Raw genomic sequence first — 25251 nt, forward strand, 5'->3', positions numbered from 1 at the left:
ATGTGCTTCGGTTTGCTCGCACAGGTGCTGTTGGTCTCTACCATCACTGTTGACTCTTTGTATGGGGTCACTGCCCGGACAAAGCCGAAGTTGGATCCCGGGCTGTTGTTGGCAGCTGCTTGACCTTGGCCCTGTTTGTGCAACGGAAGAATAGCCTCTCAACGGCACAGTGTTTCAGATTTGCCAGTTAGTGGTCCAGAAGGGTTCTGCCAATTCTACCCAGCATCTGCTCTGGTTGTGGCCTGCAGACTTGAGGTGCAGGTGGTAGGGCAGTTTGCAAGGGCAGTGATTCTCCTGAGTTTGCCCTGTGCTCCCTTTTCAGCATACGTCAGGGTCCTAGTGTCAGGACGCAGAGTGTCCCACGCACATGTCCAACACAAACTTTTCTGCTGCGGACTGAGCCCTTCCCACCAGGCACTCACGTCCTGCTTCTGTGCCTCTTGCCTCCATCCCTCTACCCCGTGCTGCCTGCCTTCACGCTGCCTCCCGACATGCTTTCCCTAAGGCTGACCTCAGGCATCGCCTCATCCAGGAAGTCTCCTCTGATTGCCCTCCCCTCCCTGTCTGCTGCCTCCTGTGGCACTTTATGGCTTGGAAGCATCAGTGGTCTCTTTGTGTTTGGGGGAGTGGGGGTCCCTCTAGACTGGAAGCCAGATTAGAAGCTCCTAGAGGGGAGGGAGCCCGCCTTACAAGCATTTATGTTCTCCACAGTACTTGTGTATGTAATAGATGGCTCTGGAATGTCTGTTGACTTAGTAAACAAAGCCAGGAGAGTATTTGCAGAGAAGTAGCTGATGGCTGGCCTCAGGAGAGAGAGCCCACCATGGTGAGGTTTGCAGTCTCTGGGTGCTGTGGACCTTGGGATGAGTAAGCTATAGTCAGGGGCCCTCCAGAAAGGCCAGAGGAGGACATTTCTTGTTGGAGTTTCTGTTCAATTAGGATGTTGAATAGCGTGGTTGACATTTTGCAGGCTGTTTAAATACTCACCTTGGGTCCTTCCATGCAGCTGGTCTAACTCCTCAATTTATGATTAATGTAAATAAGAATTTTAAGATTTCTGTTCACTGTTTCCTGCGTACCTTGCACTGTACTATGCACGATGCATAACTTGTCCTTGGAGGATGAAACCATTATCCGTCCCATTTTGCAGATGAAGAAACTGAGGCTCAGAGAGCTAGGTCAGTAGTTTAGGTCACACAGTGAATACAAGAGCAGGATTTGAATTCATGTCCTTTGGGCTCTGGTATCCAAGCTTTTCTTATCGCATATGTGGTCACACTTGTCCTGGTGTCTGACTGTTAACTACAGTAGTATAACCCTTAGGGTCCCAGACGTTAAACCAGGTCTGAGTTTGAGTATTTTGGCTTCTCCTGGTTTGGATCAAGCCCTGGTGGAGGCATGTAATTCCATAATGTTTCTGCTAGGCTGCTCATGGCTTTTATCTGTCTGCGGTTTCCTTTCAGTGTGTCTGGGTCAGGAGAGTGACCACCTCCCCTCACTCCCTCTGCCCCCTGTCATGGTGGCCATTGCTCTAGAATGAAGAGCAAATTGGGTTTTTCTTATTTTAGACTTTTAGGGTGTAGTATTGTATACCTGTGGCCAGATGACCGTCCTTACTGGGAGCAGGACACAGAATTGTGTTAAATGGAATATACTTTTTCCTATGTGTATGTGTGTGAGTGAGTGAGGGACACCTGCCGCATGGCATTTTGTGTAGCGTTGGATAGAGATGTGCACGTACGTGACTTTGCTCTTGACTCTGCTGTCAGTGAAAGAACAGGGCAGACAAGATGGTGGCTTGATGCGGCATCAGCACAGGGAGCAGGAGGGAGGGCTGGGCTCCTGGGTCAGCCGGAGGTGGTGTGTCCCTGAGGGAAGCTGCCAGGGGCTTCATGGCTCTAGCCAGCCACGGCCCTGCAGGCCTGTGACCCAGAGGGGCCAGATCCTCTGCTCTTTGCATACAAGCCTGCTGTCTTGAGTTCTGCGTGAAATTCCCTTTCTTGTGAATTGGGAGGTACGTTCGTTCTAAGTGAAAAGCAAACAGCAATGTACCTGCTGGTCCAAATTCTTGCTTCCTACATAACATGTGTGCTGGCCCGATGTGGCTTGGGCTTTGAGTTGGCAGCCTTTGCTTTAAGGCTCTGGCTTATTTCTTGGAGTCCTGGAGACAAAGGGAAAAGGACTTGAATGCTTTGGGAATTTGTGGGAAGAGTGCTAGTGGTCTGTCAGGAGCCCAGGGTTCTAGCCTTGCCTCTGTCTTGGCCCTAGAATAAGGGATTTCTCTGGGCCTCTATTTTATGATCTGTAAAATGGATCCGTTTTAACAGCTCCTCCCTGTTGTTCCCTTCTGTTCCTCCCATCCTCTACATCTCAGTGGGTTCTCAGGGACGCAGAGATGTAGCCCCGGATAAATTTAAAGTTTACATTGTCTGGTCCATTGTCATCTCGGAGTGTCAGTAACTGAAACCCTTTTGCAAACCCGAGTTCTATTGTCTGCTGCAGCTCACCGGTAAGCCCACCCGGCCAGTGTGATGAGATTTGAAATGTGTTTTTTTTTTTTTATTCCAGCATTTGGCGTGGAAAATGTTTGCGTTTTAGGTCCTGCTCTTTATTTTGTGACTACGCCACATGCTGGGTTTTCTCTTTGAATTTAGGCATAAATGAAATCTCGGAAGATGTTTACACGGCCGTAGAGCACAGCGATTCGGAAGATTCCGAGAAGTCTGATAGTAGTGATAGTGAGTATATCAGTGACGATGAGCAGAAGTCCAAGAATGAGCCAGAAGACGCAGAAGACAAAGAGGGTAGCCGGGTGGACAAAGAGCCATCAGCAGTCAAAAAAAAGCCCAAACTGGCCAGCCCGGTGGAGACTAAGGAAGAGCTGAAAAGCACATCACCAGCCAGCGAGAAAGCAGATCCGGGCTCAGTGAAGGAAAAGGCAAGCCCCCCGCCCGAGAAGGACTTTTCAGAGAAAGCGAAAGCTTCCCCTCATTCCACAAAGGATAAACTGAAGGGGAAGGATGAGACCGATTCCCCAACGGTACATTTGGGCCTGGACTCCGATTCAGAAAGTGAACTTGTCATAGATTTAGGAGAAGACCATTCTGGGCGGGAGGGTCGTAAAAATAAGAAGGAACCCAAAGAAACATCTCCCAAGCAGGATGGTAAGTGATCGCACCAGTTTCCGGTTTCTTGGTTTGGTTTAGAGTGCCACCTTGAATTTGTATTTCCAGAAGTTAGTGACCCTCCGACGTTGCAAAGGGAGATACTAGAGTGGAGCTTTGGTTGAGTCAAGGTCACCTGGCTAAGTCACTGATCAGGCCCAGGGCTGACACTGGCCCCCTATAGGGCCTGCCGGCCTTGCATCTGCTTAGTACCCAAGGTGGTTGATTTTGAGCCCAGAAAAGTGAAAAACGGTAGGTGTTTCTAACATCAAGGTCATTTTTAGCCGAAGCACCTGCTTTCCCAGTAGGCTTACTCGTTTCCCTAAAGTGTTTGTCCACATTTGGACATGTGACAAGGTTGAGATTGTTAGAAGAGTTCGGTTCAAAGATCTTGAGGAGTCAGCTCCCTTTCTTCCCTTTGTGCTACCCAGGCACCTCCCCAGGGTATTTTCTTAACTGGAATTAGGAGATCATTTGGGGCGGTGGTACCAGAAAGCTGAGTGCTTCTTGGGGCCATAGATTTGGCCCACCATTTGGATGGTGGGCACCTGAAATGATGTTCTAGGGCATGTGTGTTTCGCTGACCCGAGTCCAGGATTTCTCAGCACTGACGCTGTTGACATTTTGTGCAGAGTAATACCTCATGTCTGTGCATTGGAGGATGTTTAATAGCATCCTGGGCCTCTATCCACCAGATGCCAGGAGCATCTGCTCAGTTATGGCAGTGAGAGATGTCTTGACATTGCCGTTGGTTCCCTGGGAGGGTAGTGTGTCTTCTAGCTGAGAACCACTGCTTGATCCCAGTGGTGCTTCCACTGGTGCTGTTACAGGCTGAACCAGCAGTAACTGCCCACAAGCCTGCGTGGCCCAGGCATGTTGGCAGACCCTCCATAAGGAACATGTGGATGATGGGAAAGATGTTCTTCCCTGGGTCAAAGCAGTCAGCACATTTTCCAGTTGGTTTGGTACCTGGGTATGAGGTGATTCCAATGCCCGAGAAAGATAAAATTGAAGAATTAATTACGGGCCCAGGAAAAAGATTGCCTAAGGACAAGCTGGTGGTCATAGGTACAAAATTATGTCCTCTGTGAACACCTGAAGGGTTAGGCTTAGTTTTGGACCATGCCCAACTTTTGACAGCAGACTTCTCAACCAAACTCTTGAGTAAGATGTGATTCTATGCCCCCTGGGGGTTTCTGAGCCTGGCTGCTTATAGCGAGTTGGGGATGGCCTTGAGAATCTATCTTCTGTGTTCTTGTCCTCCTGGTTTGCTGTGAAATCTCCGTTGTTAAGGTTCGAGAATTCAGAAGAGGATGGAATGTCTCTGAATGGGGCAGTGGAGGGAGAAAGAGAAGCACTTGAGTGGGGCAGGAGTCCAGAATAGCACCCCATTCCTGGGTAACCTTAGATTTCCGGATGACCTCTGAAAAATCAGATGAAGTGTTGTGGATTGCGGTTTGAGGCAAATGTGGCAGAAAACAATGGGGGGGGGTAGCATTTGTTCCATGTGGTTTGTGGGAATATTTGGATACAGAGATGGCATAGTGCCCCTATGAATGAAATAGTTACACTGTTCCTTATTTTCTAGAAGGTACCTTTGGATGGCTTGGTTTTATGACTCTTCTCCTTCCAGAAAGACTCTGTAACAGATTGACAAGAATATTTAACCACAAAACAAAATGTAAATAAAGTCTGTGAAAGATGAAAGTAGAATAGGAAGCGGTCTGGGAACGTTTTATGCACAGAAATATGTTCTAGCCTTTCAGAGTTAGCACAGTTGGGCTTTCATTTTGGCTGGGAGCTTCCTAGCAGTCAAAGCAACAAGGGAAATACAGTCCTTTAAAGGATCTCCTCTTTTTCAAAAATAATAATAATAATAATAATAATAATCCCAGTTGATTAAATGAAACAGTTCTTCCTTGCACTGATGTCTGGAGGAATTATGTCTGGGAAACCCCATGTGTGTGGTGTATGTAATTAAGCTGAAGGTGATTCTAAAACATAATTCAGGTAGGGCATTGTCCCAGGGGTTGGGACAAAGACCTACCAGTCTTTAATCTGGAGTCCTTTGATGGTAGTTTTGATCTTGAAGAATCAGCTTTGGTTTTTTTTTTTTTGCTTGTTTGTTTGTTTTGTTTTTTATAGATTTTATTTATTTATTTGACAGAGAGAGATCACAAGTAGGCAGAGAGGTAGGCAGAGAGAGGGGCGCAGCAGGCTCCCGGCTGAGCAGAGAGACGAGTGTGGGGCTTGATCCCAGGACCCTGAGATCACGACCCAGGCCAGAGGCAGAGGCTTAACCCACTGAGCCACCCAGGCGCCCTGAAGAATGAGCTTTGTATCAGACTCTGCAGCAGAGCATTTTTCTCAATGTTGTATTTTCACTTACGAGTTTATAAAGTGAAGGGCATTCTGGAGTGTGCTATGGTAACCTTGAGTTCACCTTCAGCTGGGAATGAAGCTTATGTATAGAATTTGGTAGCAAAACTGCTTTCTAGCTGGTGAACTCAGGATAGAAGCAAAGAGAGAGCTTCCGTAGAGACCTTGCTATTGCTGTGTTTACCTTACAACATCAGTACTTTCCATCCTTTTCTCAGAAAGCCTGTGACCAAACTCTACAATAAACAGGTTGATAAGCAGGGGCAGCTTCTGGAATGTTAGCGCTTAAGAGATCCCTCTTTTCTGAGCTATATAGGTGATATGAGTATACACTCCAAATTTCTAGGAGAAATGGAATTTCCTGTGGCCTTTTTTTCCCTTCTGTAAACTGCTAGAATCTTCTAGAAATCAAAATATTGTAGTGTCTAAGTAGTAACCCCAGAGGGTACCTTAAGCCTAAAATCCTTTTCGGGTTGCACATTCCAGGTTTTTATTTGGAACAGAGGGCCAGCTGTTGTCACTGCAGAGCAGCAGCCCGTCTGTGAAGCTAGCTGTGTGCTTCTGCAAATCAGTAGAAAGAGGACCTATTGTCTGAGGAGAGGTGCTAGGCTTGCTCCTCAACAGTAACAGGATATTTTTTTGGTCACCTGGGAGGAAAGGGAGGCAGGGAGAGTGTATGTGCAGGTTAGAAACCACGGGGCGGGGCGGCCGGGGCGGGAATCACCCTGGTGTACCGTTCCTAGGAAACCTGGGTTCAGAGCCCCCTCCCCACCTGCAAGGTGCAGGGGCAGCATCCGGTATCTGGCGTGTCCTGTCACGCTGGGGAAGGATCCTCCCTGCATGGGGGGGAGCCCCCCTTCCGGCTCCACCTGCACCCTTGCCCATGAACTGGAGGGGACTCAGGAGCAGAAGGACAGAGGAGGGTCCGGCAGATGCGATGACCATGGAGAAAGCCCCCCACACTTGTGTGGAGGAGTCAGGAAATTCAGTTTTTTTTTTTTAAAGGAAAAAATGTCCTTGACTTCCTCAAACCCAGCTTACTGAAAATCCTCCCTAGGATGATCAAGGTCAGGTCTTCTCCAGGTCACATAAATCTAAAAGAACAGACATATCCTCCTTCTGTTGTCTCTGATGGGGGTGCTGACCTTGTACCTGTGTTTTGGGCGTGATCCCTGGACATCCTCTCGGGGAGGGGCATCAAACCTGCCCCACTGGTGGCTGGGACCTCTGTAGTGATGACTGACTTAGGGTCCCCTCCCCCCCTTTACAGATGAGCGCCACGGGGCCACCCCTTCTGGGCTGCTCAGTGCTTCTGGGCTGCTTCTGGCTCTAACCCGCCTTCCACCCACTCCTCCCTGCCTACTCTGATTGACCGAAATGCTGCCTATTCCTAAACACGTCTTCGCTGATGCTATCACCCACCCCAAATTCTCACTTCTGCCTGTTGAAATCCTATCCCCCCCTGCCACACCCCCGTCCCCCCACCCTTCCCAGAAGACAGACTCCGGAAGGCAGCTTTTTCCAAACTTGTCATACACATTCACTAGTTTGGCCCATCCCAAGTCCTGCTTGTATAATTCTTGATATTTTTACTTAAAGCAACTTAAGTTTTGCAGAATCATTTTAGGTGTAGGTCTGACCACTGCACGAGAGGTTTACACTGCACGAGAGGTAAACCAGTACTGCCTGCTAGAAGGTGGTAGTGGGAATATGGTCAGAGTAAAAGCAAGGTGGGCACTGACCACGATAAGCTCGAAGTCACATGTAGTATTGTCGAATCACGATACTGTCCACCTGTGGCAAGGAGAACACTGTACCTGAACTCTGCTGGAATTAAAATAAAAAAAAAATAATAAAAACAACAACCGCAACAACAAAAGCAAGTTTCCTGACCTGGCAATAGGTTAAATAGGTTAATAGGTGTGGGTTGGAATTCCCTTTAGTGTCAGGTGGTCAAGGCCATTAGCAGCACACTGGGACTTAGTCCCGGAGGGAGTGAGAGGTCAAGGGAGACTTTCTTTGTGGGTGACTTCATGGTGTTCAGTGCTTTGGCCCTTGGGAAGCCACCTGGTTCTTGGGGCTACACACTTTATAGGTTCCTAGCCACGGGAGATTCTCTTTTATCTCTGGATTGACTTCTGCTGGGTCTTTCCGAAAGTGCTTAACCTGGTTTTCATTATAAAACAAACCGCGGGCAGTGATTCTGTTCATCACTCATTGGTGGGCTGCTTGAGGGCAGGGGCTGGGTCCAGTTCACCCCGTTTCTCCCAGAGGCCCCGATAGCAGTCTCAGATGTGGGCAGGTGCTCAGGAGAGCAGGCCAACTCTCTGAGACAAGTGTGCAGAAGCAACCTCCGTGCGCGAGGTGAGATGTGCACCTGCACTGCAGCGGGTAGTGGGGGGGTCCTGGCTGTACTGAGTTTGTTCGGCATTCGTGGCTGGCCTTGCTCTGTCTGACCCAGAACGTGCTGGCATAGGGAGACGCCGCAGGCCACGCCAAGTCCGATCTCCACTTTTCGTTTACTTGTCTTCATGCGTCGGCTTTAGTCGTAGGTAAAGCTCCACCATCCACTACAGCGGGCAGCCAGTCCCCACCCGAAACTCCACTCCTCACCCGCTCCTCCTCCCAAACTCCCACTGCTGGTGTCACGGTCACCACCAGCACCACGTCCACCGTCACGGCCCCGGCCACCACTGCCACCGCCGCTGCCGCTGCTGCCACCACCACTGCTGCTGCTGCCGCCACCGCCACCGCCACCGCCACCACCACGGGGAGCCCGGTGAAAAAGCAGAGGCCGCTTTTACCGAAGGAGACTGCCCCGGCCGTGCAGCGGGTCGCGTGGAACTCGTCAAGTAAGTTTCAAACGTCTTCCCAAAAGTGGCACATGCAGAAGATGCAACGCCAGCAGCAGACCCAGCAGCAGACCCAGCAGCCTCAGTCTTCCCAGGGGACGAGATATCAGACCAGACAGGCTGTGAAAGGTACCACGCCCCCTTCTGTTCAACGTGGCGCCCGCTCCCTTCTCGCCACATCGACAGGAGAGACAGAACCGTTTTCTTTCTTTTTCTTTTTTCTTTTTTTTTTTCAGTTCCTTTTTGTTTCGTGGCCGTCGTATCTTGAAGGCCTCGCGCGTTCCATGTGGCATTTTTAAAAAAATCGTTTGGCAACTTGTTTTTTTTTTTTTTTTTTTCCCCCACTTTTATTTCCACCCCCCTCTGTTGTTAGAAACGATACATGCATATAGGCTTTTTAGAAAGGGGTAAAATATTTGCCCCGCAGTCTGTTGTCTTGACCAAACTTCCATTTCATTCTTCACCCTTTCTCAGTGGCCACTGTTAACCGTGAAACCTTTTTGATGCATGTACGCATATATATATTTGCATATATATGACCCTCCATACAAATAGCACTTTTTTTTCCTTTTTTCTTTTTTTTTAAACATAAGAATGGTACCATACTTGCTTTTTTCCTGCCCCCTTCTTCTTCTTTTTCTTTTTTTTTTCTTACCCATCAGCATGTTTTAGGGGTTCATCCGTGTTAGTACATAATAACTCTATCTACATTATTCTTTTGGACTGCTGCATAGTATTTCCACAGTTGATTTAAATCAAGTATTTGCCTGATGGTGAGCATTTAGTTTGCTCCCAGTTTTTTGTTTTTGTTTTTGTTTTTGTTTTTCTGTTGTAAACAGTGCTACAGTGAATACCTTTCTGTAAGTTTTCTTGTGCACACCCGGGAACCTCTTGGCATTATTTTGGGAAGGGTCCGGTGTGAGGAGTTGGTAGCAAAGGGTACCTTAATCACTAGGGATTAGCCACCTACAGAAGAAGAGTCAGCATCAAGCACCAATGGCTGAAGTCATTCCTTCTGGCACTACTTGGGTGGGTACCTGTTGGCCCAGCTTTCATGAGCGCTGGTGCTGAGCTTGTCCCTCAGGGAGGCCCGCATCTTGATCCTTTGTGGTTGGGATCTTTGGTCGAAACTCTCACATACTCAGTGTCCCCTCGTGAGTAGAGCTGTAAAGAGCTGAAGCTATGGGTTGAATGCTAGCCAGGTCTTGAACCAGCCCCAGAGAACCCCTGGAAGATTGGGGGAAGGAGGCCTGACAGATTGGACGGGCACTGTGGGAGTGCAGCTGGGACGCTCTTGGTATGGAAAGAGCTAGTGGGGCAGAAGTGAATTGAGGATAGTTGAGGTCGGGATGACTAGTTCCAGTCTTTTCTGTGTTTGTGCCCTGTAAGAGTTACAGGCTTCCCCAGGGGAACTTAGGTGCTGTCAAGCAGAGGCCCATTGATGGGTGTGGTTCTGAGATTCCAGATTGTCCTAGCCTGGATGCTAGTGAATGTGTAAGGTCAGGTTTTAATCAGTGTGTGCTGTTAGGATAGGCAGAAAAAAGTCCAGGATGAACTGAAGCCAACCCCAGCCGGTACAGAGGTGACTGGGCATTTTAGAGGGAGATCGGGGGGATAGGGAAGGGCTGAGTGGGGACTCCAGTAGAATCAAGGATGTGAAATTCTACAAAAAAAATAGGAAGTGGGGGTTGGTCCATGTGAAACCCACATGGACTTGCCCCTACCCTCCCGTAGGGACTGGGAGACAGGGGCCGTAAAACAGGGGCTGTGTTTTGTGCAGGGTGTTGGCTGAAACAAGTAGTAAATTCATTTGGCAGCCTGGTTTTCTCAGGCAGGCACGTTAGGGGTGTCTGGGATCACCCTAGGGTTGCGACCTTGAACTGTTAGAAACCGCATTCGTGTTTACACAAGGCTTTATGGGTCATGCTTGAGACCTTGTCCCAGGAAAGGCTGAGAGGATCCTGGCCAGAGTCTGGTCAAGGGGAGAATGTCTTGTCACTTGAATGTAGATGAGCTTAAGGGCTGTACGTCAGGGACCGCCGTCCCTCTGCGTAGCTTCGTGCTGGGTCGGGCCCTTCCCGTGACTGTGGGGTGACCAGCACGCTTTGCTTTCCTAGCCGTCCAGCAGAAGGAGATCACGCAGAGCCCATCCACCGCCACCATCACCCTGGTGACCAGCACTCAGTCATCGCCCCTGGTCACCAGCTCAGGGTCCACGAGCACCCTCGCATCCTCGGTCAGTGCGGACCTGCCCATCGCGACCGCCTCTGCTGACGTCGCTGCGGACATTGCCAAGTACACTAGCAAAGTGAGTGCCTGTGGCGCCCGGGGGTGGGGGTGGGGGTGTCAGAGGACCTGCTTTCTGTTGGGAGCCAGGAGGATCATGACCTTGCAGGCTTTCCAGGGTGCTGAGGTGGGGAGACCCTGTATTTTCTGAGGCCCTCGAAGCCCGCATTCTTCCATTTGGGTCTGAAGTTGGATCCAGGCAGAGAAATCTAGAATGTACCGCATCTTTTTCTGAGGGCTCTGATGCTATAGTCAGTGCACCGCGGGGAAGATGACATGACGTCTGAATCCCCTTTCGGAATTCACATCGTTCATTGAGACCGTTTCCGTAAGCGTTGGAAGAAGCTACTGTTCTGTCAGTTAACAACAGACCAGGGGGTGGGTTTGTATTTAGAAGCCTCGTGGAGCAAAGCAGGAGTCGTAAGCAGGAGATGTGTAAAGGTGCGACCTCTAGGGTTCTCCAGGAACCAAATGGCCCAGGGAGTCGTGGCTTTCCGCCCAATGCGCCCAGTCGCCGGGGCATGGCGGCGGGAATCCCCACAGTGGGCTCATTCGTGGGTGTCCTCTGCTGCAGGCTCTTCTCTGAACAGGCAGCTGCTTCTGTGCTCATTGTCGCGTTCAGGCGGATACTTCCTGGAGCCGTTCTCACCATCACGGGAGCGCGCCCTGGTGTTTTGTGCAGGTCGATGTGACAGACTGCTTCGTAGAGAAATGACCACTAGAATGTCAGCTCCGCGAGAGCAGAGTTTTGTCTCTTTGCCTTACCTCCGGGGCCTAGAAAAGCACCCGGCACACAGTAGGTGTTGATACAGAGTTGTCAAGCAGTTGCTTGTGGGTACCTGACGCCTCTTTATCAGGCTTGTTGTTCTCTGTGGCTATTAATAATAGTTAACGAGGGGCGCCTGGGTGGTTCAGTGGGTTAAAGCCTCTCCCTTCAGCTCAGGTCATGATCTCAGGGTCCTGGGATCGAGCCCCGCATCAGGCTTTTGGCTCAGTGGGGAGCCTGCTTCCCCATCTCCCCTGAACTGTCTCTGCCTACTTGTGATCTCTGTCAAATAAATAAATAAGATCTTTAAAAAAAAAAAAGTAGTTAATGAATTGTAACCTAAGAAGAGTATTTAGCATGTTACTAAGCTGGCAGTAATGATAATTTACACTTCACAAGTGAATCAATTACTTATTAACAATGAATAAAATATTCAGGTTTCTAGAAAGAGTGGAGTGACAGTCGTTGGGAATAGTTGTATCTAGGATTCTTGACGTCTCACGATGAAGAGCTGCCTTACTGTGTTGAGTTGAAGGTAGGCTCCCTTTTAGAGATTGATCATCTTTTACTGGTGGGTTTTTGTAGGTCATTTTCTTTGTGTCCCTTTTCTTGAGGTGTATCTGGTATCCCTGTATAACAGATTACCACAAAACGTAGCAACAGAGGACATGCCCCATGCAGCCAGGAGTTGGCATGGCTGCGCTAGGTCTCCTGCTTTGTGAATCCCCGTGAAGCCTACCGACCACAGAGGTCCACTGTCCATGAACCTGTTGTTCTTGCACATGGCTTTTTTAAGCAACCCTACCTCATGTCCCCCTGCTTCCCCAGTCACCCCTTTACCCCAGCTAGAATCGAAACTGGTCTCAGGAATGACTTTGTCACTCATTGACTATGTCTGTTATCCTTTTGAATAAAATGCATGAATTGGGGCACTTGGGTTGCTCAGTCAGTTAAGCCATTGCCTTCAGCTCAGGTCATGATCTCAGGGTCCTGGGATCGAGCCCCCACACTGGGCTCCTTGCTGAGCGGGGAGCCTGCATCTCCCCTGCTGGCCATGTCCTCTGCCTGTGCTTGCTTTCTCCCTCTCTCTGCCACTCCCCGACCACCTCCCCCTCCCACCCCCGTCAAAAAAACAAATAAAACCCTTTTTTAAAAAAATGCATGAATTGTCATAGTCACTGAATGTCAGAACAGCAAGTATTCAAGGTCATTTATGGCCATTATCAAGATTTTAGTCTTACCTGTCTGCCAGCTAGTTACTGATTTTATATTTTTATTGACCTTAATTCTATTTAAATTGACTTTATTGAAGAACTAAAATAAAACTGAGCCTAACATTGCCACATCATTCCTTGTCACAGCTTGAAGCCCAAAGGCTGTGTTCCTTTGGTTAAAAGGAGAGATGGTCATCAGTGTTTGGTCCATACTGGCACTGAGCTGAGACTTTCTTCCTAACAGGATGTGCAGAGTTACAGGAGATTGGAAAGGGGGGGTGGGGGGTCATGTTTTCATTACTGATTTAAGAAGGTGGTATTCTCTTGTTCTACTTGTAGACCAGCTGTAACCACCTTCACTGATTTGGTCCACGCTGCCTATTTACAGATGGGGAAACTGAGGCCCACCGAGCGGCTCTAGCTAGTTTTTGGAGCTTCTGCATCTAGTTTTATTCCATGACCTTTGGCTGCCCTTTTTGCATCTTACAGCAAAACTAAGGGATGAACTTCTTGATAGACACTGTCTTTGCAGTTAAGAAAATGAACACAGTGACATACTTTTGGAGCTGATGAACTTCCCTGTCTCGGAGTCGAAGACCCAGATTTGTGTGTTTTGGCAGAAGGGCGCCCTTCAGTAATGCTGCGTTCTTGGCTATATTTGGAAGAAAGAGTGAAAGTCTGTCCACAAATCCATGATTTCTTTAAAATGGAATGTAACCATTGCATTAGTAATGTATTGAGTTTCATCCGCTTTCTAAAGTTTTCTCGTAAAGCCATTTAGCTCTAATATTTTAAATCGACATGGTTGGTCCCTCGGGACGGGAAGGCCCAAAGAGAGTGACGGTGTAAAGCGCAAAGTGTTTGTCCTGGCAGTGTGCTTGTGTGGCCCCCGGAACAAGCTAGGAGCGGAAATCTCAACAGACATTGCATTCATTTTTCTCCCATTTTGGGGTGAATTTGGGGGTATTTTGGGGGTTGCCAGTTTCATAGTTACAGGTCATGTGTACTTTTTTTTCTGTAGGAGTAAGATGAGCAGGCATTTCTGAATGCCTACCCTGAACCATAATCTTTACGTGGATTTCTTGTAATTTTTGTGCTCACCCTACATGGGGCACCGTAGTCATCCTTGTTTTCTACGTGGGGAAACCGAGGCTCAGAGGAAGGATGATAGTGGGAGCAAATCTCAGGGATCGGATACAAGGGGGGGGGGGGTCTGTGTCTTGCCTTCTCGCCGGATCAGAGCCAGCTGCAAAACACAGTGGACACTTGGCAGTGGCCAGCCCAGGCCTAGAGGCCCCATTTGGTCTCCTGTCCCCTCCTCCTCCTCCTCCTGTGACAGGCATGAGGTGAGCCAGCAAGTGGGAGGGAGAAATCATCCTACAGACACTGTTCAGTCAGCTTATAACTAGCTGGCCCCTGGCTGCGTGGACATGAGCTGATGTCACAAACTCACTGTTGCCTTCAGGGCTCAGATGGTGAGAGCGAGGGAAGGTGGGAAGCAAACTGGAAAGGCAGCGAGCGAATGCCCTTCAGGTAACCATCGGCTGTGTCCACGCCGTGCACTACAGTAGTCGTCTGTAAAAGGGAATGAAGTCCTTCTAGGCCCCGTGACACAGACAAATCTTGACAACTCTGTGCTGAGTTGAAGAAGGCAGTCATGGAGGTCCAAGGTCCGCGGAGGTCCGAGGTCCGCATTGACTCCGTAGATACAAAATATCTAGATGAAGCAAATCCTTAGGCCTGGAAAACAGATCAGTGGTCGGGGATGGGGGGCGGGCATGGGGCTCTTCAAGCGGGGAAGCTGAAGGGCAGCATGGTTTCTTTTCGGGGTTCTGGGAAGGTCTGAACCGTGGGGACCGGTGTACAACTCTGAATCTCCAAGAAGCTATTGATTTGCGCCCTCTGAATGGCCGAATTGATGTATAATTGAGATCTCAATAAAACGGTGGTTCTCTTTGTTTATTTCTGTTTCTTTGTGTGTGGTTTTTGTTTTGTTATGTTTGAAGGGGCAGGAATTAGGAAGCAACAATCAAAAAAGAAAACGTCCCCTGCCTCAAACCCACAGCTCTGGCCCCACCTAACATGCCAGGGGCCCACATTCGTTCCCTCCAGATGAGCCTGTGGCTACAGAAAGTAGCTTTATTTATAGGTGATTCATCACTATCCTCCTGGTTTATCCCAGTTCTTCAAGCTCAGGACCCGTGACATTTTGGGCTGGAGAAGTCTTTGTTGGGGGGGCTGTTCTGTGTCCTGTAGGCCATTTAGCTCAACTTGACCTCCACCCAGGACAACTACAAATGCCAAATGTCCTGTGAGGGGCAGAATAGCCCCCCTGTTGCAAACCGCTGCTTTATGTTAGGTCGATTTTAGATGTATGTCCTCTTGAAAAGCCTCAGGGAGGTGATCACCGGAGTTGTTTCTGTCTTTCAGATGATGGATGCGATAAAAGGAACAATGACCGAGATCTACAACGATCTTTCTAAAAACACTACGGGAAGCACGATAGCCGAGGTCAGCGATGACACGTAATTCCTTACTCGCTAAGAGTGTTCTATGGGCTGCTGTAAGGGGGGCCAGGATGCGGCTTCTCTGGAAGTCCCTCCACGGTGCTCTGTGGACTGTGGTTGGTGGGAGGGTACTTCTTCATTGAGCCAGAAAGGCAGGCTCTGGGGGGACACACCCTGCTCTGTGTGAGCAGGGGACGGCCCCCGACTGGAGCTCGAGATCACCCCCTGGTCGGTTCCTTTGGTCCCATGTGTAATTGTCTCCCGGCTCTCTGTACGTGTGGGCTTTTTTAATCCCAGTGATCCTTGTGGTCTAAGAATTCGCGTACCGAGAGCCTCCGCAATGATGTGGTTGTCTAGGGAGTGGAGTGGTTAAGACATTAAGTTGTCCACTTACCAAGTGACCTTTTTTAAAAATAGACGTCCTTGAACTGCCTTCCTTAGGCTGATACACTGTGAGCCAGATGCTGAGGGAGGGGAGGGTCACCAGGTGAAATGACAAGTGGCAGGACTTCTTGAGGTCCTTCCCAGTGAGGTTGCAGACCTGGAAATTCCACGCAAGCCATTGACCTATGAGGGCCTGGCAGGGTTAGGCAGGCCCTCAGAAGAGAAAATCTCCAGGAAGGGATCCTAATGGGGCTTTAAACGGAGAACAGTATGAATATAAACATTGAGAGAGGTCCCGAGAGGAATCAGTGAGCCCCTTTAGATTTTTTTTGCTCATGTGTGACCCTCTTTTTGATTATGGCAAGGATGTCACAAACAAGAAAGGGCAGTGTTGGCTTAGTAAAGCATACCCCCCCCACCCCGCCCCGCTGCCATACTTGTTTTTTTTATTCTGCTTAAGAATTGGCATGTGGTTGTAAATACGGATCCATAATGTCTCCTTTGAATCCTTGGGGTCCAGACATGGGCAGAATTTTTCGGAATCTAAAAAGGCAATGTGCACACCCCACCCCATTTCTGCTGTGAAATATGGTTGTTCACAGCACGCGGGATGAGTCAGGGTTTCTTAACCTCAGCTCTGCTGACGTTTGTGCCAGATAATTCCCTGATATGGGGGCTGCCCTGTCCATCGTACGCCGATTAGTAGCAACCCTGGCTTCTGCCTCCTATTGGCAGTAGCAGCCCTCAGTGGGGTCAGGCCAGATGTCTTGAGACATTGCACTGTCCTGGAGGGAGTGCGGAGGGCCACATCGCCGCTGTAGAGAAGGACTATGGTCCTCAAACTCTGTGAATAGCCTCATAGCAGTTCAGGTCGAGTTTAATTTTCCCCTCCAGATGACTTTCCTGCAACACTTAACCCCACCCTCCAAAATAGCCTTTGGTCTCCAGAGACGTTAGGCTTTGGAATTTCAGGGGAATGACCGTGGATTCCACCTAAAATGTTAGATGAGAGGTAAAACAAAGCTATATTTATTTGTTCAAGTTTTTTTTTTTTTTAGTTTTCATTTATTGATTGGACGGGGAGAGAACACAAGCAAGGGAATAGGAGGCAAAGGGAGAGGGAGAAGCAGACTCCCCACTAAGCAGGGATCCCAGTGCGGGCCCCCATCTCAGCACCCTGAGATCATGACCTGAGCTGAAGGCAGACACCCGATGGAATGAGCCCCCCCAGGCACCCCAGTTTCATTTTTTCTTAGACCAAAGTTCTAATCAAACCTTTCATGTTTTAATTTATTATGAAAATCTGTTCCTTGTTTTTACTTCATTCATCATTCATTTATTCATTCATGTTTAAAGTAAACTCTGTGCCCAGTGTGGACAAACCCGAGATCAGGAGTCCCCATATTCTAGCAACGGAGCCGGCCGGGCGCCCTGTCTCCCCCTTGTTTTTACTTGACGTGGCTTTTTCTGGAGCCAGTATTTCTTGGAAAAGATGGACTGCTTGTGATGTTGACCCTTGAAAAATGGGTTTGAACTGGGCTCATCCATGATACGTGGATTTTTTCCAGTATAGTACTGTATACTGTGTGTTTTCCTTGTGATTTTCTTAATACTGTGTTATGCTTACCTGATTATATAGATACAGCATCTAACACACATTATGTATGTGTTCATCAGCTGCTTCTGTTTTTGGTAAGGCTACCTGGTTAAGAGTAGGCTGTTAAGTTTTTGGAGAGTCAAAGGTACATGTAGATTTTGACTGGGGGGGTACTGGTGCCCCCTGACCTCATCGCGCCCCATGTTGTCAAAGATCAATTGTATTTGGTTTTCAGAAACCGAATTTCTCTTGAATTTGGGTCACGCACGGATGCCTACCTCTCTGGACTGCAGCAGCCAGACTGCCTGTGCCTCAGTCCACCGCGTGGCATTGACTCTTCCAGCTGGAGGTCAGGTTCTAAGCCTGTTGCCTAACGCCACCCCCCAGACGTGCCTTCTAAGAGTCCCACTCTCTCGTTACAGATTCGCAGGCTGAGGATCGAGATAGAGAAGCTACAGTGGCTGCACCAGCAGGAGCTCTCGGAAATGAAACACAACCTAGGTGAGGCCCGGCGGGGTGGTCTGTACTGTGGACGGTTATGGGGTGTGAGCTTCTTTGCAGCTGTGGAGGCAGGTCCAGGTGTGGATTGAGTCTGAAGTAGGCTTGGGGATGTCCCACTGTTGGGGAGACCACAGAATCCTGGAGAGTCTGAATCCCAGAGCAGGTGTGAGAGCATGTTCTCCTCTTTCCTCTGCAAGGTGCCAGCATCAGTAGCGAAACAGTAACAGCAGCAGTCGTGAATTCTGACTTTAGGCCAGGAACGGTCTTCAGTCCTTCTCTGTGAATTAACTTTGAATGTAATTGTCCCGGAAACCCTTCTGAGACAAGGCGGTTAGCCCATTTTCCAGTGAAGCGAGTGAGGCACAGACACGCTGGGCAAGTTTGCTGGGAGTCCCACAGCTAGGATTCCGGTCTGGGCGCTGTGGCTCCAGATGATTCCTCCTGCCTATTGAGTACTGGGCATTTTAACAAAGTCTCAGACCCCTCGTGCCTGCCCCACCCTGCGGGGGAGGCTACAGTGTTGCTCCTTGGCTTAGCCTAGGTGCTGTTGTGGCTTGCCATTCATGTCCATGTTGTTGAAGGCTTTCCCCACAAAGGTAGAGGCATGTAATGTCAGCCCCAGAGTCCAGATGCTGGCAGCTGTCGCGTGTCCCGTGTTAGGGAGACCACGCACAGGTGTGCCCACCTCCTCACAGGTGACAGATCCCGAAATCACACATTGCAGCCACAAATCCTTATGGAGCTGCCCGGGAAGGACCCCTCCGCTCCTCAGGCGGTTCCCATGGAGGAAGTTCAGTTGAATGTTGTGGCTTCTTGTTTCTCTAATAAAGTTAAAGAATCTGTTTTTATGTAGAATTTTGCATTTTTTTTTTTTAAATATTTTGTTTATATTTTTTTGACAGATCACAAGTAGGCAGAGCAGCAGGTGGGGTGGTGGAAGTAGGCTGCCCATTGAGCAGAGAGCCCGATGCGGGGCTCGATCCCAGGACTCTGGGATCATGACCTGAGCCGAAGGCAGAGGCTTTTACCCACTGAGCCACCCAGGCACCCCGAATCTCTCTACTTTTAAATAATTGGCTGCACATTTGGAAAAAAATACATGAGTGCTGGCCAGAACTTACTAGGGTCTGCAGGCTCCTTGTTAAAGGCAGTGGTGAGCGGCAGAGAGGCCATGGCGCAAGTGGAAGGGGTTAATTTACTTTCTGGTTTTTTAAAAATTTTAATTAATAAGTTTTGAGAGAGCGAGACTTCACATGTATACTAGAGAGCCAGTTTGGAGAGGAGCAGAGGGAGAGGGAGAGAGAATTCGGAGCAGACTCCCCGCCCAGCACGGAGCCTTGATGTAAGGCTTAAGACCTGAGCAGAAACCAAGTGTGGGACACTTAACCGACTGAGCCATCTAGGTTCCCCCATCTTGTCCTGGTGTTTTTTTAGAGGGGTGTGTGTGTTAATTTCAGGAAGATCATTTTAACGATGGAGGGATCCTTTATTTTTCTGTTGGCGTGCAGGTCCCTCCCAGGGAATCGTGCAGGGACTTTCTGGCTGAAGTGAAAGGAGGAAGGGTCAGTAGACAGAGCGGGTCGATAGCTGATCGACCGTAATGATCAGTCACGGGGCCCTGTGTGGTCGATCTCCTCCACCGCCTCTGCACCTACTAAATAGAAAGTGTGTCCGAGATCAGCGCCTGCTCTGCCCTAATTAGCCGTGTGCCTCAGTTTCCTTTTCTGTGAAAGGGGTATCGTAGTAGAGCTCGTCTCATAGGGTGAGTGTGAAGATGAAGTGAGTTGGTACAGGTGGTCAGAAAACACACCTGCACATGCAGGCTGGGGGCTGTGTAGGCGTTTGGTGGATAGGAAAGCTCATACTGATGGTAAAACTCAAAGCGAGCTTCATGGACGTTGCTTCAAAATTTATTTGAGGTTTTCCCACGGCATCAGGGGGCGGTTTATCTGCGTGCCGGGGACCTGACCCTCAACGGTGACACGCAGATCAGCGTGATGAGTGCTCATTCTGCGGGTGTAGATGCTGGGGCGTGGCCAGGCTAGGATTCTCGCCCTGCGGGGAGGGGGTCACACAGCCAAGGCACCTCTGAGCCAGGTTTTTGTCTGGTGGAACCTGTGTCCTGGGCTTCCTTTCTGATCTGGTGTGAAGACCTCCCTGTCCTGGGCTGGGGGACGGCTGATGACGCCGGTGTCCTCCTCCCTCCCCTGCCAGAGCTGACCATGGCGGAGATGCGGCAGAGCCTGGAGCAGGAGCGGGACCGGCTCATGGCCGAGGTGAAGAAGCAGCTGGAGCTGGAGAAGCAGCAGGCGGTGGACGAGACCAAGAAGAAGCAGTGGTGCGCCAACTGCAAGAAGGAGGCCATTTTCTACTGCTGCTGGAACACCAGCTATTGTGACTACCCCTGCCAGCAGGCGCACTGGCCCGAGCACATGAAGTCCTGTACCCAGTCAGGTACGGCCACGCGGGGTGCATCCTGGCCCCGGGGGTGTGGCTGGCGGTGGGTGTCCGGCTCCCCCGTGGCCCGCAGGTCCGCAAGCTGGGTGGCTTTCCAGTCTCGTGCACGCACGTAGCTGACGCGTGAGCTTTTGAACTTGGGGCCTCCTCGCTGTTACTTGGCTGGGGGTAGCTTCATGGGAGGTGGTGTGGTTCTCAACGGGGTGAATTTGGTCCCCACCCCGAGACACTGGCATGACTGCAGACAGTTGTGGCCATCCTGACCGAGGCAGGCGCTACTGATGTCCGGAGGGGAGGGGCCAGGAATGCCGCCAAGCTCCCTGCAATGCACAGGACAGCTCCCCTCCCCCCGCAGCCCCTGACAGCGAATGATCCGTCCCAGAGTGGCCAATTGCACTAACGTGGAGAAATCCTGCTTTTGCAATAATATTGGACTCAAAGCTTTAAGTAACCTAGATTCCTAATTCTCATGTGAAGGAACACGTGTTGGTTTGGAACTAATCTTTGTCCTCTCTTTCTAACACAGAACAAGCAGCCCTCAGGCTAGGAGCCTCCAGTAGGACACACTGTCTAGCTAGAATTTATTGGTAACATTTTAGAAGTTAATTTTTTTTTAAAAAGATTTTATTTATTTATTTGACAGAAATTACAAGTACACTGAGAGGCAGGCAGAGAGAGAAGGAAGCAGGCTCCCCACTGAGCAGAGAGCCCGATGCGGGACTCGATCCCAGGACCCTGAGATCATGACCTGAGCCGAAGGCAGCGGCTTAACCCACTGAGCCACCCAGGCACCCCTAGAAGTTAATTTTTTTTTTTTTTTTTTTTTAAGATTTTATTTATTTATTTGACAGACAGAGATCACAAGTAGGCAGAGAGAGAGAGAGAGAGAGAGAGAGAGAGAAGGAAGCAGGTTCCCCGCTGAGCAGAGAGCCCGATGCGGGGCTCGATCCCAGGACCCTGAGATCATGACCCGAGCCGAAGGCAGCAGCCCAAACCACTGAGCCACCCAGGTGCCCCTAGAAGTTAATTTTTATAGTTAGTTTTTATTTATGACATATTAGCTTTATGTGCTTAGAATTAAAAGGCTTTTTTTTGAGAGTGAGCATAAGTGGGGGACAAGGGGTAGAGGGAGAGAGAGAATTTTAAAATCTTTTATTATTTTTATTAACATATAATATATTATTTGCCCTAGGGGTACAGGTCTGTGAATCGTCAGTCTTACACACTTCATAGCATTCACCATATTACATACCCTCCTCAGTGTCCAAAACCCCACCATCCTCTCCACGCCAACCCCTAGCAGCCCTCAGTCTGTTTTGTAAGATTAAGAGTCTCTTATGGTTTGTCTCCCTCCCAGTCCCATCTTGTTTGATTTTTTCCTTCCCAACCCCCCAACCCTCCACTATGCTTCTTAAATTCCACATATCAGGGAGATCATATGATAATTGTCTTTCTCTGCTTGACTTATTTCGCTCAGCATAATACCCTCTAGTTCCATCCACATCGTTGCAAATGGCAAGATTTCATTTCTTTTGATGGCTGCGTAGTATTCTTTCGTATACTACATCATCTTTTTCCATTCATGTGTTGATGGACATCTAGGTTTTTCCCACAGTTTGGCTATTGTGAACATTGCTGCTATAAACAGAGAATCTTAAAATATTAAGCAGGCTCTGCTCAGTGCAAAACCCAACTTGGGGCTCGATCTCACGACCCTGAGATCATGACCTGAGTTGAAATCAAGAGTTGAACACTTCTTTATTTCTTTTTAAGGTTTTAGTTACTTGACAGAGAAAGAGAGAGACAGAACACAAGCAGAGAGAGCTAGAGAGGTAGAAGCAGGCTCCCTGCTGATGAGGGAGCCCAACTCAGGGCTCAATCCCAGGATCCTGGGATCATGATGTGAGCCAAAGGCAGATGCTTAACTTACTGAGCCACCCAGGTGCTCCAAAAGCCTCCATTTTAAAGAATTCATTTAATTAAAAATGACATAATTGTTAAGGTGGTGTGTCTGTTAGACTGGTAAACTTTTTGAAGGTGGCATGTGAATGCCCAGGACTGAGAAGCACTCCCAGGGCCCAGGGGTTGGCAGACGTTTCCTGTGAAGGCCTACAGAGTAAATATTTCTGGCTCTGTGGGCCATGTGGTTTGTTGGAACTGCTCTATTGTGCTGATCTGGGGAGACGGCAGTCCTAGACAGTGTGTTAAATGGTGGGCGTGGCTGTGTTCCAATAAAACTTTATTGACAAAATTAAGTAGCGCTAGTATGGCCGCTCCTACTCTAGACAGATGTTCTCTTTTGTTAATTTTCAAAAGGCCATATTGAACCATACATTGTTAGGTCCTTTTACCTTCAGGGATATGTCTTTTTTTTTTTTTTTTTTTAAGATTTTATTTATTAATTTATTTGACAGAGAGAGATATCACAAGTAGAGAGGCAGGCAGAGAGAGAGGGGGAAGCAAGCTCCCTACTGAGCAGAGAGCCCCATGTGGGGCTCGATCCCAGTACCCTGAGATCATGACCTGAGCTGAAGGCAGCGGCTTAACCCACTGAGCCACCCAGGCGCCCCGGGAGATGTCTTCTTAATGGCTACTTTATGTCTCTTCGTACAGTGAAGTTAGATTCTCCTAAGCTCTGGAATGTATGTGTCTGATGACCCTTTTGTTGTTACTCTGACAAGATGCCCATAATGTCCTTCAGTTTTCCTTCCTTTGTGGTATTATAATGTCCGTCTTTCTGAGCTGCTCTCAGATGCTCCCAGCTTCTGCCCTCTCCAGCCAGATACTCTCTGCCTTAGACACTGAGTTGGTTTTTTTTGTCACGTGGACTTCACTGCCTTGCATTAGAAGGAAGCAAATCCAGGGGCTAGAATAGGTGTGAAATGAGAAATTGCGGAACGAGTGAGGCTGGGTCAGCCGTCACAGCTGCCTCTGCTCACGGGCTTCATCTGCTCCGCCACGATGCTTTTGTCTCCAGAATGACTCAATAAAACTTGAATTAATGAGCTGTTAAAAATGAGCACATTTTCACACTAAGTCTGGAATTCAGCTTCTGGAAAACTCTGAAGAGCCCCTAGGTGGGGCTGCACAGAAGCTGCCTCTGTTCGGATGGTGGGCGGTGGGTCAGAGTCCTTCTGGGCCTCACGCAGAGTGGGGCTTCCTGCCGATCTGGAAGCCGTGGCGCGCGGCTCACCCATGGCTTCTCTCTTCTTTACCCCCCGCAGCTACAGCCCCTCAGCAGGAAGCAGATGCCGAGGTGAACTCAGAGACACTAAACAAGCCATCGCAGGGGAGCTCTTCCAGCACTCAGGCCACCCCTACGGAAACAGCCAGCACCTCCAAAGAGAAGGAGGCGCCAGCGGAGAAAAGCAAGGACAGCGGGTCGGTGAGTAGCCACTCGCCTTGGGTCAGTGACACCAACACTTGGGGCCGCGCGGGGTCTGCGCACCCGTCCCCATGCCTGCCACCTCTGCAAGTCCCACATGGTAGGAGGCTTGTCTGCACGTGGTCAAGGCAGGCAGGCTGGCTGCTGCTTGGGGGGGGGAGGGCGCAGTCCTAGCTGCTTTTCACCAGTGGGCGTGCGGGCCGGGGCCGAGGGACGTGGAGCCCGAGTGGACATTCTTGTGACCTGGCAGCTGCTTTCCGGGACTCTCACAGTTCACAACAGTGTTGTCCAGTAGAACCTTCTGCAGTGATGGGAGTGTTCTGTGTCTCCTCTGCCCAGCGTTGGATCCGCCAGCCGCCGGGGGCATTTGCTCCCTGGCTGGTGTAAGCAAAGACTCGCACTTTCAGTTTTAATTTTATTTAATTGAAATATAGTCACATCAGGCCGGCCGCTGCCATATTGGAGAGCAAAAGTTGCACCTCCTAGCTCCCAGCGTGTGTTGGATGTCACATGGGTTGTACGCAACAGTTACTTTTGGTGGCACCTTGATAACGTTTTTACATTTGTAGCATTATGTATTTATTTCGATGTGTATTAGGAAAAGAACAAGTCTTTATGCCATCCTCCCAAACCCTTTGATTTCATTGATAATATTGCCTGGGAAGGGGTTAACGTGAAATAAATGGATGCGGAGAATCCTTTTGAAGCAATACACCACCTTTTTAGACATGGGCCAAACTCTGGAGGGTAGGTAGGTCAGTGAGTGTTCTAGAAGCTAAGGCTGTAGAATTGAGGAAGGGCCACCCCGATACTGTGTTCCAGCCTGTTTCATTCTGGGAGACCGAGCACAGGTATAGGGCCCCCCCAGCTGACCTGGCCTCCCCTGCCTGAGCTGGCCAGGCAGAGGGCACACAGGTGCCTTGGGGGTGGTGATGAGCACCCCCATGGATCCCTAGGCTTCCCTGGGGGGGCTACATTGGCCCCCGTGCCTTGTGTCCATCTCTCTCTTTTTGTATTTTTAGACCCTCGACCTTTCTGGCTCCAGGGAGACGCCCTCCTCCATTCTCTTAGGCTCCAACCAAGGCTCTGGTATGTTGCCCCCTGGTGGGTGAACCGTGCTCTCACCATTCCTCCCGGGCAGAGGGGAAGCCATTTTCTCAGGGAAGACTTTAAGGGTTTATGGCAGTGGTTTTCCAACCACTGTGGATCCTTAGGGATCTTTGGGGGTGCCCTGGGCAGGTCGTTGGGGTTGGGGTGAGGGAATGGCCGGGCAAGGCAGCTTTCAGGCCCCTCTCCAAACTGATCAGTTGTTACCCTGGGTTTGCTTTATTTTTGTGGGTTCCCCATAAAACTTGATTTGAAACGAGGGTTCTCTTGCTGACTTGGGGTGGGGTTGGCATTTCTTCTGCCCTCAGGAAAATGACCCCAGTGAGCGAAATCACCTGGAACTCTATTCCTGAGGTCTCACCTCCTCCGTTGGGTGGGCGAGGGCAGATGAGACTTTAAAGGAAATTTTTAGGTGTTTGATCTTCCTGTAGAAATTTTTCCTCTTTTGTGGGGTTTGAGCTGTCCTCCATTCTAGCCCGAAGGGTCACTTTTCCTGTCCCTTCCTAACTAAACCAGTTCTGGGTGATTCCAGAGGATTTGCAGAAGGTGCCCCCATTGAGGACAATTCGCTTTATTCAGCATCCCTTAGCTCCAGGATCTTTCTGTCTGCTGGATGGTTCTTTTTAGCAGAAAAGCACACCTTACTTCCTTC

General features: G+C 49.5%; 1 protein-coding gene across 24 annotated transcripts in view; it reads left to right on the forward strand.

The window, feature by feature from the left end:
* The window catches only part of ZMYND8 (zinc finger MYND-type containing 8), a 140246-nt gene that overhangs the window by 106800 nt on the left and 8195 nt on the right, over positions 1 to 25251 (forward strand). For 16 of the 24 annotated variants that reach the window (XM_032350427.1, XM_032350429.1, XM_032350446.1 and 13 more), the window contains 8 exons: positions 2655 to 3164; positions 8090 to 8524; positions 10513 to 10703; positions 15092 to 15172; positions 17572 to 17650; positions 19865 to 20104; positions 23332 to 23492; positions 24515 to 24581. In XM_032350427.1, coding sequence (XP_032206318.1) covers positions 2655 to 3164; positions 8090 to 8524; positions 10513 to 10703; positions 15092 to 15172; positions 17572 to 17650; positions 19865 to 20104; positions 23332 to 23492; positions 24515 to 24581 — 1764 coding nt within the window. The remainder of the gene's footprint in view (positions 1 to 2654; positions 3165 to 8089; positions 8525 to 10512; positions 10704 to 15091; positions 15173 to 17571; positions 17651 to 19864; positions 20105 to 23331; positions 23493 to 24514; positions 24582 to 25251) is intronic. The other 8 variants (XM_032350431.1, XM_032350439.1, XM_032350448.1 and 5 more) reach the window with 3 other exon arrangements.

This window comes from Mustela erminea, chromosome 7 (genome assembly GCF_009829155.1).
Source record: "Mustela erminea isolate mMusErm1 chromosome 7, mMusErm1.Pri, whole genome shotgun sequence".
Classification (NCBI taxonomy): Eukaryota; Metazoa; Chordata; class Mammalia; order Carnivora; family Mustelidae; genus Mustela; species Mustela erminea.